The 16,151-nt window shown below is 48.0% G+C and overlaps 1 protein-coding gene across 1 annotated transcript in view; it reads left to right on the forward strand.

Moving 5' to 3' along the window:
• The window catches only part of LOC119978154, a 512,568-nt gene extending 499,915 nt beyond the window's left edge, over positions 1–12,653 (forward strand). The window contains exons 166-170 of the mRNA XM_038819593.1: positions 800–981; positions 3,296–3,442; positions 4,823–4,956; positions 10,210–10,343; positions 12,448–12,653. Of these exons, the coding sequence (XP_038675521.1) occupies positions 800–981; positions 3,296–3,442; positions 4,823–4,956; positions 10,210–10,343; positions 12,448–12,653 (803 nt within the window). The remainder of the gene's footprint in view (positions 1–799; positions 982–3,295; positions 3,443–4,822; positions 4,957–10,209; positions 10,344–12,447) is intronic.
• The last annotated feature ends 3,498 nt before the right edge of the window (positions 12,654–16,151 follow it).

A 16,151-nucleotide genomic window follows, 5' to 3' on the forward strand; every position in this document is an offset into this window, starting at 1 on the left:
AACGTCTTTCTCCGTTCATTCTTTGTTCTTCCAGTGAGAAGTTTTCATCCCATAGCTTCCGATTTGCCCTTTATTGAGAACTGTCCTTGACTGCTGCCCCATGTTTCAGCCCTCCCTTTACTGGCCGATCCTGTCATGGTATGGCTTTCAGCTCACCGTGATGCTGCTGCTTTGCGTGATTTGAATTTTCTTTGAATTATTTTCCCTACACATGTTGAAGGTTGATGGCATATCGAAGAGAAATGGCAATGTTGATTGATAGCTGCTCTTCATCAATTCACATCTCAAATGTATGTTCCCAATCAATAGGAAAATCAATATATAGAGCTTAGATTTTGCTGCCATTGCGCTGGGCATATTGGATTACAATAACACAGTACTGTAAGGGAATTCAATTGGTTTCCATTACTGACTATCATCCCTGTTCAGTTTTCGTCCTTGTGATGTGCCCAGACAATGTAGTATGCCCAGGTGTGATAACAGGATCATTTTCCCCATTGATTAGGCAGTCAAAAAATTTGGATAGAGCTCTTTCAATGGCTCAGTGAGTCAGTGCACCACAAGGTGTGTTACTCAGCCTTCAAGCACTCGATGACCTCTGGTATTGAAGAACTTGCTGATGCTTAGTCTTGGCTCACATTAAGAAGATAAAAATGGGAACAATTCTAGAAAACTCTTACCACACATAATTTACTTTCAGGAGGGAAGACTTAGATACAGCAGCTTTTGTAATCAAATGAAATAAATAACATTTGCTTTTCAAATTTAAAGACCCTTTTATTAATAATTATATTTGTAGGATGCTTAATCGGTCAAATAACAGCAGATAAGAGTTTTGATGTAATGCTACCTGCACGGTATGGAACAGCAGAATTGGACGCATGTCTGGATAATAATGTCCTGATGGATCAACTATCTCAGCTGGGAAATCTTGCGTTTTCTAAAGAACAACTTGAAGTTCTCAAAAATAAGTTGAATCAGGTAAAGATGCATGGTTTGACCAAGAGATTAGTGAGATCTGTACCTGGTGGCCTTTGTAGAGGTGTAATTCAAATGAACAACTCAGTGAAGGAGAAGTCATATTGAAAAGGATTCTACACAAATCATGAGCTTTAAACAGTAATTACATTAAAAAATTTGCTTAATCCTTACACTTATTTATTTTATAATGTACCGTAAAATCCTTCTTTCCTTACTGCTTATCCTGCTATTTTATTGTGTGAATTATCGCTATCAATGTGTTTCAGTTAGGTGGATGTAGAAAGAATGTTCCTTCTTATAGGAGACCCTGGAACAATGGGCTCCTGCTTAAAAATAAGGGACAGTATTTTCCACTTCACAACGATGGAAGCGCGAATCGCAATTGGGCGGAGAATCGTGCAAAATTGAAAAATTGAGGTTTACGTCTGACACCATGCTTCGGTCCCTTTCTGGCAGCTAAATCGAAGTTTGGGCCCGAAACCGCCATTTGCATGGGTTTCAATCTCATTAGTGCATTGGACATAGTATGCTCCATCCTTCCGCGATGCTCCATCCCTTCCAGGCGGAGGTCACACAGGCGAGATATGGGGCAGGTATTTACAAACGGGGTCAGGGCACGATGGCTGCTGAGGGGCAGTGAGATGGTAAAAAGCTATTTTAAATTTCCAAAATGGTTGAGCTTGCTGGGAGGTGGCAGCTTGAGCTGGGCGGGGGGGAGGGGGGGGGGGGGGGGGGGGTAGTGTGAAGTGACTTGGTGACAAGCCGGTGGACTGGGGGTGTCCCCTCTGGATCGGGCTGACCTGACTCATTGCTGCAGTATTTGTTTTAAATGCACTCCTTTGGTGATTTTTATAGGTCCCTGGCTGCACACAATGCTGACTGCTCACTGGGAGCAGTTCACCAAATGTTCAGAGAGCCTCTGGTCATCTGGGATCCCACCCAGGCCACCTCACTGGAAACCTTCATACCCCAGCTGCAACATTAATGGGATGGATGTGGTCAAGCTCAGTCAGTGGCCCACCAAGTTCTGGCACTCAGTGCACTCATCAGAAGCGCAGCCCACTGCAAGGGAAGTAGGGAAGTAGCAGAGCTCACCCAAACAAAGGACACATGCGCTGTGGCCTTTCGCACCCTCCCTGGCACACTGGCGCTCTTAGGGTAGGGGCCTCACCAGTGACACTATCAGTTAATCCTTCTCTCAGGACCACCAGCTGCCCCTAAGCCCTGCCTGTGCATCGCGCCCCTGCTCCCATACATCCTGCCCCAGTCAAGTTGTCATAACTTGTGTGTCACACCCAGAACCCATATCACATTGCAGCTAAGCTCCCCGTGGGTGAATATTTCCTTCACTCGCTGTGGCTACAAGTATAAGTCAGAGGCTGGGAATCCTGCGGCAAGCAACTCACCTCCTGACTCCCCAAAACTTGCCTACCATCTACACGGCACAGTGGATAGCACTGCTGCCTCACAGAACCAGGGACCCAAGTTCAAGTCAGTCTTGTGTGACTGTGTGGAGTTTGCACATTCTCCCCGTGTCTGCATGGGTTTCCTCCAGGTGTTCCTGTTTCCTCCCAGGGTCCAAAGATCTGCAGGGTAGGGTGGGGGTACAGGATTATTGGGATAGGGTGGGGGTGGGGGCCTAGTTAGGGTGCTCTTTTGGCAAGTCAGTGCAGACTTAACGGGCCGAATGGCCTCCTTCTACACTGTAAAGATTCCATGATTGTAAAGTCCCTCTTATATAGAGGGCGCAAGGTAAGAGCTTAGTCTCTGGCAAGATCAAGACCTCAAAGAAGCACAGGAGATTTTTTTTTTCCAGTATTCATTTGACTTCTCTCCCCCTAATTTTTCATAGAAGAAAGTTGTACCAGTATTAGAATTTATTTATTTTGCTTGTATTTATTTTGTTGCCAATGTGAAACAAGAATCTAGTGTCAGAAACGGAATGTCCCAGAGTGGCTCCAATACAGAGAAAGCATGTAGCCAATGCTGGCTAATTTAGAGTTGCCCAGCAATAAACCTACTATTTCCCTACTATTAGGGCTCCCCAGCAACTTGTCCTGGAGTTGATAAAGGTGTACCAAGATATTCGTGGATCGACTATTAATTTACATAATCGGATCAGCCGTGGAAGACCCTTATTGAGGTCCTCCTTTTGAAAGATACAATAAATGGAAAACATTTCTGGTTGGGTGTAATAAATCTTCTTTACCTCGTCAATTATCCTACTATCTTATCAAAAAGGATCAAAAGTTTTTTTCTAAATCATGTATAATTATATAAACAAATGTTCTAATTCCGGGTGTTTCTGAAACAGTCTTACGCACATGGGCTACCAGAAGAGAAGGTTTTGTCGTTGGGATATATTGCTGCCGTATATGATTCTACCGAAATCAGCAACTGGAATGTAACCAAACTGGAGACTATTTCAGCTGTACTGCCAAACAGCCAGAATGATAACGCGGTAAGGCAACTCAACTATAAGGAAACACTAAGTTGAGGAATTGTCTTGATTCAAAGAAGGTCTGCCTTGAAACTCAGTCTAAGTTGGGATCTTAGTTGTTCCTGGATACATGGAAATATAGGACAATAAGAGGAGTCTGGAAAGGGATCATTTGGGTTAACGTTATACTGCCATTCCTTTGATATTCCTTCAACATGTAGCCAACAGAAACATTGCAAAGGAAAGCATTAATGATCTATTTTTCTTAATATCCCATGATGTAAACAGATGTTTTAAGCTTAATGACTGGGGTAGGGAATTTTCCTCCTCCAAATTCATTCCTTAAATGCTCCCACCAAAGTGTTTCCAATTGGGGAAGTGGATGGTGTAGATAGAGCATACAATTCATTATCTCTCAGATTTTAATTCAAATCTAATCCAAGCTATAAAGATTTCTTTGTTAAATTGATTTTGGCATTCTCAACTTTTAATTCTCAGCTATATTAGAACATAGAACAATTAGAACATAGAACATACAGTGCAGAATTAAGCCATTCGGCCCATCGAGTCTGCACCAACCCACTTAAGCCCTCACTTCCACCCCATCCCCGTAACCCAATAACCCCTCCTAACCTTTTTGGACACGAAGGGCAATTTAGCATGGCCAATCACCTAACCTGCACGTCTTTGGACTGTGGGAGGAAACCGGAGCACCCGGCGGAAACCCACGCAGACACAGGGAGAATGTGCAGACTCTGCACAGACAGTGACCCAAGCCAGGAATCGAACCTGGGACCCTGGGGCTGTGAAGCCACAGTGCTAATCACTTGTGCTACCATGCTGCATTCAATTGAGAGTTGCTATAAATCTGAAGTAAGTTGGCAATCTCAACCAAACAAACTATCCAGCTTTGCTGCTCAGAGAAATGAAAATGCTCTCTTAATAATGCTGCGTTGAGATTAGGGTTAGAAGACACTGGAACAGCTTAGAGGAGGTCTCTATTCTACAACTATTGATTACTACTGTAGTAATGCTAACAGAGGGCAGGATTCTCCAGTCCACCAGCTGTGTGTTTCTCAGCAGCGCACCATTTGCTGGTGGCGAGATTCTCTCTTCCCATCATTTGTCAATGGGATTTTCCATTTAAGCCATGCCATGCCGCCAGGTGGGAATGCACTGCCAGCAGTAAAAGAGAATCTCAATGGCTGGAGAATTCCAGCCCGAGAGTCATAACTAAAGTACACTCTGGCACTGACAACCCTAAACAATATTAATAACAGACTTGTATACTACCAAAATGTAAATTAAAAATGAAACATGCTGAAATTCTTGTCATATGAAATTTTCTTTGATATAAGATGACTTGTCATTCTCTTAACATTCTGTTCTTCTAATATTTAGAGAAAAGCCATTGTTTCAAGATACTTGGACTCATCTGGAGTGTTAAATGCAGATGTGTTGAACGTCATTGGTGGCAGTGTGTTGTGTCTTCTTGATGAAAGCCAACTCCAGACCATCAGTCCTGCTGATGTTAGGTAAGTGTTCCTTCCCTGAAGGAAAAAAGCCAGGATGCTGAGACAGTTACCTGTACTCTGTGTTTAAGTGGCCACATTGCACGTATATATCACACTTCAAACTTCACACACGCTGAAATATTTAGGGCGCGATTCTCCCAAAACGGGAGAAATCGTAAAGCTGCCGTAAAACCCGGGCGGGTTTTACGGCAGCGCGCCCCTTCCCGACCGGGGACCGACCGTGCCAATCGGTGCCATGGTTATTAATAGCGAGTTTGTGACGCCGTTTTTACGAACGGCAAGACCAGGTGTGTTTGCCGTTCGTAAAAACGGCGGAAAGGGCTGGGACTTCGGCCCATCTAACAGCTGAGAATCGCTGCCGGCCGTAAAAAAACGGCGGCAGCGATTCGGGTCGGGATTTCGGTGGGGGGGCGGGAGAATAGCGGGAGGGCGGCAAAAATGTCGGGAAGGCCCTCCCGCTATTCTCCCACCCGTCGTGGGGGGCGGAGAATTTCGCCCTTAATTTTACATTGATTTCTTTGAACCAGGAACTGGAAATTTGTAAGCATTGCCCCATCTGCAAAGTTCCCTCTGCAACTAAAAATAACCTTGAATTGATCTTGAGAACTTCTATTTACAGCAGTTAGACTTAAAGGAACTGGTCTATTTCAACAACACTGTACTATAGCTTCAGAATACTATAACGTGCAAAATAGATTAGTATAAGTAAAGCCTCAGATGCTGTCATATACAAATAATATTGTTCGGTTTACAGATATAACTGCTCATTGTAGATATATCTGCAGATTAATATCTACAAAAATGATGACTACACGCATATCTGTTATAAACTTCTGTGTCACCATTTATTTTTTAACTAAAATTAGAGTACCCAGTTCATTTGTTTTCCAATTAAGGGGCAATTTAGCATGGCCAATCCACAGACCCTTCACATCTTTGGGCTGTGGGGTGAAACCCACGCAAATATGGGGAGAATGTGCAAACTCCACACGGACAGTGACCCAGAGCCAGGGTCGAACCTGGGACCTCAGTGCCGTGAGGCAGCAGTGCTAACCACTGCACCATCGTGCTGCCCTGTGTCACCATTTATAATAAGAAGTCTTACAACACCAGGTTAAAGTCCAACAGTTGGACTTTAACCTGGTGTTGTAAGACTTCTTACTGTGCTCACCCCAGTCCAACACTGGCATCTCCACATCATGGCTACCATTTATAATGAAAACTGTTTCTGTAGCGTTGCTTTATTGTAATTATACCCTTCCACTACTAGTGATACAATAGCACTTTTGCACCATATTCTTCGATGTCATGAATCTCCTTTGTTCTAACCAACCGCCAGCTCTGTTCCTCTGCTTCTTACATATCCTTAGTTTTTTTCTATTTAAAAAATAATGGTAGAAAATCAAAGTAAAAGTATAAAAATAAGGGCAGATTATACTTTAAAATAGAGACTGAGTTATCTCCAAATGTCTTGATATAATTAACAACCTGTTGAAAGAGATCTTTTCTGGTCAATCATTGCCTTTGATTCCATTAAAATTAATTTCTCAAAGATTTTGAGGCATAATTTGTTTGATGTAACAGTTTGATAAAGTTTGAACATTTTATGAAGATTTTTTGTGTCTTTTATGGACAGCTATGTTTAGTAAAATTCTGCAAACACGCTAATATAATATTTGTGGAGCATCCTTTGAATCCATACAAACAAACTGTGCACCTCCAACCCAAAATATGACAGGCGGAATTCTCCGCAAGACCCGACGCTGTCATGAAACCCGGAGAGGTTCACGACGGCGTTGGAGGCCGCTCCTGGCACCCTATTCTCCCCCCCCCCCCCCACCCCGGGGGGGCTAGGAGGGCCGTGCCGTGAATCTCGGCCACGGGGCCTTGTCGCTGGCGTTAAGGACCGGCACGCCGAGAATGACCCGGCCGGCGCGGCTAAGACGTCAGCCGCGCATGCGCAGGTTGGCCAGCTCCAACCCGTGCATGCGCGGCTGACGGATGACGCCTCAACCCGCGCATGCGCGGTTGCCATCTTCCCCTCCGCTGCCCCGCAAGACGTGGTGGCTTGATCTTGCGGGGCGACGGTGGGGAAAGAGTGCGTCCCGTTGAGACGCCAGCCCGACGATCGGTGGGCACCGATCGCGGGCCAGTCCCCTCCCGAGCACGGTGGTGGTGCTCACTTCCCCTCTCTGCCCCCCACAAGCACAGAACAGCTGCTGGGTGCCATGTTCACAGCCGGCAGCGACCAGGTGTGGTTACCGCTGGGCGTGAACCAGTCGGGAACGGCCGGCCGCTCGGCCCATCCGGGTCAGAAAATCGCGGGTTGCCGTGAGAAACGGCGGCCCGCGATTCTCCGGCGGCGGTGTCGCAAAATGCAACACGCCATTTTGGGGAGGGTGGGAGAATCGCGGGGGGTGCCAGAGCGGCCCTCCCGCGCTTCTCCCCCCGGCGTGGGAGCAGAGAATCGCGCCCGATATGTTGCATTTTAATGCACAGAAAATATAATCTTAAATACTTGGAAATACGAATATAAAGATTAGGAGGATGGTTGCATAGTGGTAATGTCGCTGGACTAAGAATCCAGGGCCAGGCCAATCTCTGGGGATGTGCACTCAAATCCCACCATGACAAGTGGTGGAATTTGAATTCAATCAATAAATCTGGAATTGCCAGCTAGTTACCATAGTGACCATAAAATTATTATTGATTGTTGTAATAATCCATCTGGTTCATGAATGTCCTTTAGGAACGGAAATCTGTCATCCTTACCTGGGCCAGGAGCTTCCTCCCCAGTTTTTGGCAGAAGGGAAAGCCATTAGAACATAGAACGATACAGCGCAGTGCAGGCCCTTCGGCCCTCGATGTTGCACCGACATGGAAAAAAAAACTAAAGTCCATCTAACCTACACCATGCCCTTATCATCCATATGCTTATCCAATAAACTTTTAAATGCCCTCAATGTTGGCGAGTTCACTACTGTTGCAGGTAGGGCATTCCACGGCCTCACCACTCTTTGCGTAAAAAACCCACCTCTGACCTCTGTCCTATATCTATTACCCCTCAATTTAAGGCTATGTCCCCTCGTGCTAGCCACCCCCATCCGCGGGAGAAGGCTCTCGCTGTCCACCCTATCTAACCCTCTGATCATTTTGTATGCCTCTATTAAGTCACCACCTCTTAACCTTCTTCTCTCTAACGAAAACAACCTCAGTCCATCAGCCTTTCCTCATAAGATTTTCCGTCCATACCAGTCAACATCCTGGTAATCTCCTCTGCGCCCGTTCCAAAGCTTCCACGTCCTTCCTATAATGAGGCGACCAGAACTGTACGCAATACTCCAAATGCGGCCATACTAGAGTTTTGTACAACTGCAACATGACCTCATGGCTCCGGAACTCAATCCCTCTACCAATAAAGGCCAACACACCATAGGCCTTCTTCACAACCCTATCAACCTGGGTGGCAACTTCAGGGATCTATGTACATGGACACCGAGATCCCTCTGCTCATCCACACTACCAAGAATTTTACCATTAGCCAAATATTCTGCATTCCTGTTATTCTTCCAAAGTGAATCACCTCACACTTCTCCACATTAAACTCCATTTGCCACCTCTCAGCCCAGCTCTGCAGCTTATCTATGTCCCTCTGTAACCTGCAACATCCTTCCGCACTGTCTACAACTCCACCGACTTTAGTGTCGTCTGCAAATTTACTCACCCATCCTTCTGCGCCCTCCTCTAGGTCATTTATAAAAATGACAAACAGCAACGGCCCCAGAACAGATCCTTGTGGTACGCCACTCGTAACTGAACTCCATTGGGTGCGGAGAATCAAGGAAGAGACCCAAAATGACTTTTATGGCAGTGGGATTTCCCACGATTGTCTCCATCGCACTCTCCATCCATCCCCCCACCATGACGTAAAGGGGTTTCCACCATGAAAGGTTGAAACCCCATTACCATCCATTTAAATATCATTTATAGGCTTCCACGCTGTATTATCCCACCACCCATGTTAGGAATTCCACCCCCCCCCCCCTTCTGCCAACATGATGTCACATTAGCAGGGTTTACAATAGGCCTAGACCATATGGGACCTGGCAAACAGTCCCTGCGGCGGGGGCACGGTCAAGTACAGCTCACAGGATGGAGAGGGCCAGACTTGGGCAGTACCCTGCATGGGCATTGACAGGACAGGGGCTTCCATTGGGGAGGTCAGAGTGAGAGTCGGCTCCCTGGGGGGGGGGGGGGGGGGGGGGGGGGGCTGTGGGGTGGGGGTGATGCCTTTTTCAATTTGTATTTTGATCTGGGCACCCTTCATCCTGTCAAGAGCCGAGGTCGCTGGCAGGGCCCCACCGCATGACATTGTGGGTCCCGCCTCTTCCAATTTGGAAATTTGAAAATTTGGCAGGAAGAGCCAGCAATGCAGCTGTCAGGCTGCCCTCCGCTTTCCCACTCAAGACAACACTCTGGAACAAAAAGTGGGAAATTCTGCCCGTGGTCAGGCCTGCATGTGACTCCAGGTCCACAGCAATATAGTTAAGTCTTAATTGCCCTCTGAAACGGCCTAGCAAACCACTCAGTTTAACGGTAAGTAGGGATGGGTAATAGATGCTGGCCTTGTCAGTGACGCCCACTTCCCATGAAAGAATAATGAGGGGACAAAGGAACCTGTTGATGATGGACAAAGTGACAATGAGGATGCATGATATTGGAGGATGGTTAGTGGTTTGTAAAGGAAAGGGGGTCAGTATTGCTGGCCATCCCTCCCCCACAAATGTGTTATACCCTGATGCCTCCAATAGTGCCAGGACAAGCCCCAGTGCCCCCAAACTCTCAGCCAAATCTTATTGAAGCTCAGGATCTCACTGCTCCATCTTCTTCCACCCTACACCCAGAATCCCTGTCTTGGGGTAATCCAAAATCTTAAGCCACTAATGCAACCGCCCTCTAGTGTTCCTAGAACTTGAAAGCCCACTCCCCAGTGCTTCGGGTCTTGGGCGTCCACTCAAGATACTATTAAATCCTGACGTTCCATCCCATTGCGACCTTGCCGACCTTCAATGTTGATAAATCAGCATCCCAGAAATGTGACTTCCACTGGTACCCATGTCTAATAAAACCTCTGGACACTGAGTAATTCTTTAAAAGAATTCACTGGTTGAGTGTAATGCTAGACTTGTAAAATATAATTTTCCATGATAAACACAAAATAACTGGTTGACTATTGTAACGATTTTTCTACAGCAATGCTACCCCATTGAATATTTCTTCGTGCTCTCAATCAAAGAAAAACCTAATATACACCAAAGCAAAAAGCATAATCGAGAAGCAAAATAGTGAATCAGTCACTTACTATAGCCAGATGAAAACATTGCTTGGTAAGTAATACAAAGACCGTGGTATCACAACAGGGAAGTTGTCCTAACTTCTGATTAATTTCTGCACTATTTTCTGCACTAAATTGTACAAATTGCAGGGGCTGATTTAAACAACAAATTGGAGACTTTTTTTCCACAATTCTCAAAAGACTAATGAAATCTCCAATTTATTTTTGAAACAATTAATCAGAATGTGATCAAGGACTGTGCAATTTTTTCATATGGGAAATTATCTCTCCTACCCAATGCTAATCCGATTGCACATTTATTGGGTGCGATTTACCGACAAACCTGCCGTGTGTTTATCGGCGGCGGAGGTGGCTTGCCAGCGGGATTTACTGACCCCACCATGGTTGTTGAAGAAAATAATAGTCAGCACTTTGAGTTTTCGCCAAAGGTCCTTTATTTAACACGAAGTTCGTGGGGGGGTTGGAGAGACCACAGTCATTTCAAATGTCCCCGCTTTACAGAAGTAAGGCAAGCAATTTATATGATACAGTAAGCAATATCTAGGACAAAATGCATTCTTTAGATTAGCAAAAAGACAGAAAAGCGAGCAGGTCGGAGTTAGAATTTACAACAGGCCTTGAGTTCCTCACCTAAGAAAAATAATAATTGTCTGCTGTCAGCAAAACACTGTGCAGCTGTATGCTTGTTTACATTGTATGACCTTCTGACTGTTTCATACAGGACGTCTTGACTAAAAATAATGCTAAATATCCATCATGCTTTGCCAAGTGCCTATTTCCATGAAATATAGTCAAGCAGCCAGTTAAAATGAACACAGAGTATTAAGGCAACTAATCACCAACTAAAGTCCTTCTACAATGGTCAACGTGATTTCCCGGTGACTGCACCCCTCGTCGCCGGGAAACCCATGCACCAGGGTGGGACTGGAATATTCCAACCAGCCTGAATAGCCATAGAATAGTAGAATTACAGAGAAGAAGGAGGCCATTCAGCCCATCGAGTCTGCACTGGCCCTTGGAAGAGCACCCTACTTAGCCCAGGCTCCCACCCTATCCCAGTAACCCAACGTAATCTTTAGGACACTAAGGGGCAATTTAGCATGGGCAATTCACATAACCAGCACATCTTTTACTGTGGGTGGAAACCAGAACACCCGGAGGAAACCCACGCAGACATGGGGAAAAGTGCAAACTTCACACAGACAGTCACCCAAGGTCGGAATTGAACCCGGACCCCTGGCCTTGTGAGGCAGAAGTGCTAACCACTGTGTCACCATGCCACCCCAATGGTAGATCCCGCCCATTGTCATTGTAATGAATTCAACACTGATGGTTACTTGAGGCTGACTGTAAAATACTGATTTAACAAACAATCTTGGCTTAAGTACTAAAAATGAAACTCAATGGGCGGGATTCTCCGAAATCCCGGCCAAGTGTTGACGCCGACGTAAACACCGGAGTGGTGTACGCCGGCATCAAAGTCCCAGCGATTCAGCATTCCTCAGCAGGCCAGCACGGCGTCAGAGTGCTGCGCGCTGCTCTGGCGCCGAAATGCGGCCCTGCACGGCCGGTGCGGTCCACACAAGTGCGCAACGGCCGTCTCCGTGCCGGGCGTCCTGCAACATGGCAGAGGTCTACAGCGGGCCCGCACGGAAAGAGGTAGGCCCCCTCCAGATCGCGGGGTACCCCCGATCGTGGGACTGGATGCCGTGGAGGTCCCCCCCCGGAGTCAGATCCTCTCCCCTCCCCCCCCCCCCCCCCCAACCAGGACAGCCACTGGTACCCGCCGGGTGGTACCAGGTTGGAATCAGGCCAGCGGGACTCGGCAGGTGTTCGGCCGGTGGACCACAGAAAATCGCAGTGGCCCCCGACTGGTGCTGCGACGATGCTCCGGTCGGCGGAGATTAGATTTGAAGTTCCAATAAATCCACAAGCAAAATTTTAATTTGTAATTAATATAAATAAATAGCAGCTGTCAGCATAAGTATGCTTCATCTCCGCATGAGAAGAGAATCATACTAAGAAATATTGATTATCATTACTGAAAATTATTAGAGTTCTGTAGATTTGAATGATATAATTGCTCAAGAAGTACAATGCCATTCTTTTTAACAAGTTAATTTTATTTTCTGAAGGTGGTGCAACAACTGCTCACATACAGACCCTTGCTTTCAGAAATATCAACATGGACCCCAATGTATTCCTGGCACTAAATCCTGAAGAATTACAGGTATGGAGAAAGAAAATATTTATGCACAAGATTGCATGTGCATGTTTGCGTGTGCATGTGTTGGGCATGGGGGCGGTTGTGGCTGCAGAGGAGTTTGCCCTTCTACAGTGATGCCTTCCACGGCCAAATGTTCTGCTAATATTTTTCCTTCACATATGAGCTTAGAGAATGGTTACTCGGTCCAGGCAATGACATTCTGTAATCTCTGGATTCCACATCAATGTGTTTGCACCTTTACAAAAAGGGTTGTGGGAGTGTGGCACACAGTGGATAACATTAATCAAAGTTATGGGGTGGGATTCTCCGACCCCCCCGCCGGGTCGGAGAATCGCCAGGGGCGGTGTGAACCCCGCCCCCGCTGGCTGCTGAATTCTCCGGCGCCGGAGATTTAGCGGGTGCGGGAATTGCACCGCGCCGGCCGCTAGCAGCGGCACACTGGCGATTCTCCGGCCCGCGATGGGCCGAGCGGCAACCTGTTTTATTTTGACGGTCCCGCCAGTGTAAATTAGAGTAGGTCCTTACCAGCGGAACCTGGCCGCGCGGGCGACCTCCAGGATCCTCGGGGGGATCTTACCCCAGGAGTTGCCCCCACGGTGGCCTGGCCCGAGATCAGGGCCCAATGATCCACGTGCGAGCCTGTACCGTGGGGGCACTCTATTCCTCCGCGTCGGCTGGTGCGGTCCTCCGAGATGATCCCTCCCCCCCCCTGCGCATGCACTAGGATGACGCCAGCACACGCTGGCGCTCCCGCACATGCGCCAACTTGCACTGGCTGGCGGAGGCCCTTTGGCGCTGGCTGGTGTGGCACCAAGCCCCTTTCCCGCTGGCCGACGCAGCGCAAACCACTCCGGCGCTGGCCTAGGCCCTGAAGGTGCGGAGGATTCCATACCTTTGGGGCAGCCCGACGCCGAGTGGTTTCACGCCACTCCTCCGGCGCCGGGACCCTCCGCCCCGCCGGGTATGGAGAATCCCGCCCATGATCATTCACAGCGCTGTTTCACCACGTTATTGCATCATTCCATATTGTAGCAAATGTGAAAAATAGGTTAAAATTACAACTAGGGGCCGCTCCCGATGGCTCCAGGGAAATACTCAGGGAGTCCGGTAATAATAGCTTTGTTGAGAATTTGGAGGCAGTTTCGCCAACACTTCGGGTTGGGGGCAGGGTCAAGGGAAATGCCGTTTCAGGGGAACCACAGATTTGAGCCAGGGAAATGGGATGGAAATATTCAGAAACGGAAGGTGAAGGGGATTATGACACTGAAAGATTTGTTTCTTGGGTGTCGGTTTACAAAATTGAAGGAGCTGGAATCAAAATATGGACTGGAGCAGGGGGAAATGTTTAGATACAAGCAGGTTCGAGATTTTGCCAGAAAGGAGATACAGAGCTTCCCGGTGGAGCCGGCCTCCACGTTGCTGGAGGAGGTGCTAACGACAAGGGGACTGGAGAAGGGAGTACTGTCAGCGGTTTACGGAGCTATTTTGGAAGAGGAGAAGGCACCACTGGAAGGGATCAAAGCGAAGTGGGAGGAAGAGTTGGGAGAGGATATGGAGGAGGCGTTCTGGTGTGAGGTGCTCCGGGGAGTGAATGCCTCCACCTCGTGCGCAATGTTGGGGCTAGTACAGTGAAGGTGGTATACAGAACAAACCCCACGAGGACGAAGATGAGCCGATTCTTTGAAGTGTCATAATATCCACTCATGTATATAATGAGGTGCAGACAGGCAGTGATTGACACACAGGATGACCAGTAAGCATACAACACAGTACAGCCAATCACCAGACAGGACATGACCACTATAAAGCCAGAGGCCACTAGGTTTCCCGCGCTCTCTGTACCCAGCCACTGAGACAGTCAGAGTCCGTGAGCTAGCCAGTGCAAACACCATGCGGTAGCTATTAAGTCTGGTCAGGCTACTACTAGGTCTCCAGTCAGTTCAGTATAGTGTCGACCCACAGTTGAATAAAACAGTGTTGGATCTTCTCCAATGTTAGATGTCTGTTTCTAGCTTCCCTGCATCGAGTGCAGTCCACATCGAACCAACCTGCCTAACACATCATGGTACCAGAGTTATACTGATCTTGACGGACCTACCTCATGTGAATCAGCGTTGACCAGCAAGCAGCCATCCGGTGAAATGGAAAACATCCAGCCTCCTCCGCAGCTCCACATCTCCGGCAACTTCGGCATCTTCAATCAAATCAAAAGATCTTCAAGCAAAAGTTCCTCTTGTACATCGAGGCCTCCGACCTCGAAGCAGCATCGGACGCCAGGAAGATCACGCTATTTCTCTCCACTGCAGGGGACCGCGCCATCCACATCTACAACTCCCTTACGTTCGCTGAAGGCGAAGACAAAACAAAATTCAAAACAGTCCTGCTGAAGTTCGACAGCCACTACGACATTGAGGTGAATGAGAGCCTTTGAACAGTACGTTTTCCAGCAGAGGCTTCAGGATAAGGATAAACCTTTTCAGTCCTTCTTGGCCCATCTCCGCCTCCTAGCGCAGTCATGTAACTATGACTCGACGGCTGATTCCATGATCCAGGATCAGATCGTTTTCGGGTCCACTCCGACTCCCTTCGGCAGCAGCTCCTGAAAGTCAAACAGTTGACCCTCCTGTCGCTATCGAGACATTCGTTGTCCATGAGCATGCTAAGAATCGTTACTTCCCACATCAGGGCAGCAGAGACTGCAAAGCTGGCCTCCCACGAGGCGGAAAGGGTGCAGGCCATCGCACAGATGCAGGGCCTGAACATCGAGGAGAGTGGCCGTTTTGCGCGCTTTTCTCCAGTCCCTGCGCACGCGCGCCATGACCGAGTGGATGAAAAGACCAACAACGCGACTGCGCAGGTGCGTATGTTGACTGACCGCACTGCGCATGCGCGATGGGGCACGGAACGCACTGACATCGGCATCATGACATGTCCGAATTGTGGCCCCTCCCACTTAAAGCGGCAATGTCCGGCAAAAGGACACCGGTGTCTCCAGTGTGGCAAGCTTGGCCACTACGCAGCCCTTTGCAGATCTGCTCCACCGCTCAGCAGCCAGCGGTCCCAGCTGAGGCGCAGAAGTGTCCGCTCAATACAACAAGGCATGCCAGATTCCGATCTTGACAGCCCAACAGACCCTGATGCTGAGTGCCTCAAGTCCCCATACTGGGTGGGCATCATAACGAAGCATGCGCTGCCTTCCACCACAACAGCGAAACGCCTATTGATCCTCAGTGTGGATCCCATGACGAGTGGTGTGCTGTCCTCACAGTTAAAAGGCTCGTATCCGATTTAAACTGGACACCGGCGCATCGGCGAACCTCATTTCAAAAATCGACCTCGACACCATCCGCGCCAGACCAAGCATTCTTCCACTGACCTGTCAGCCCTTGACTACAATGGCAGTGCATAGCTGCCAGTGGCTCGTGTCAGTAGGGGTATCCAATAAGGCGATCGAGGCAACACTGCGGATTGAAATCGTCGGGCCTGACAGACCATCCCTGCTCGGTGCTCGAGCCTGCAAGCTCCTGAACCTGGTACAGCGAATCCACACCATGTCATCATCACCGGCGACGGCCTCGCCTGATGGAAACTTGCAAGCCGACATAGATGACA

This window comes from Scyliorhinus canicula, chromosome 15 (assembly GCF_902713615.1).
Source record: "Scyliorhinus canicula chromosome 15, sScyCan1.1, whole genome shotgun sequence".
In the NCBI taxonomy this organism is placed as follows: domain Eukaryota; kingdom Metazoa; phylum Chordata; class Chondrichthyes; order Carcharhiniformes; family Scyliorhinidae; genus Scyliorhinus; species Scyliorhinus canicula.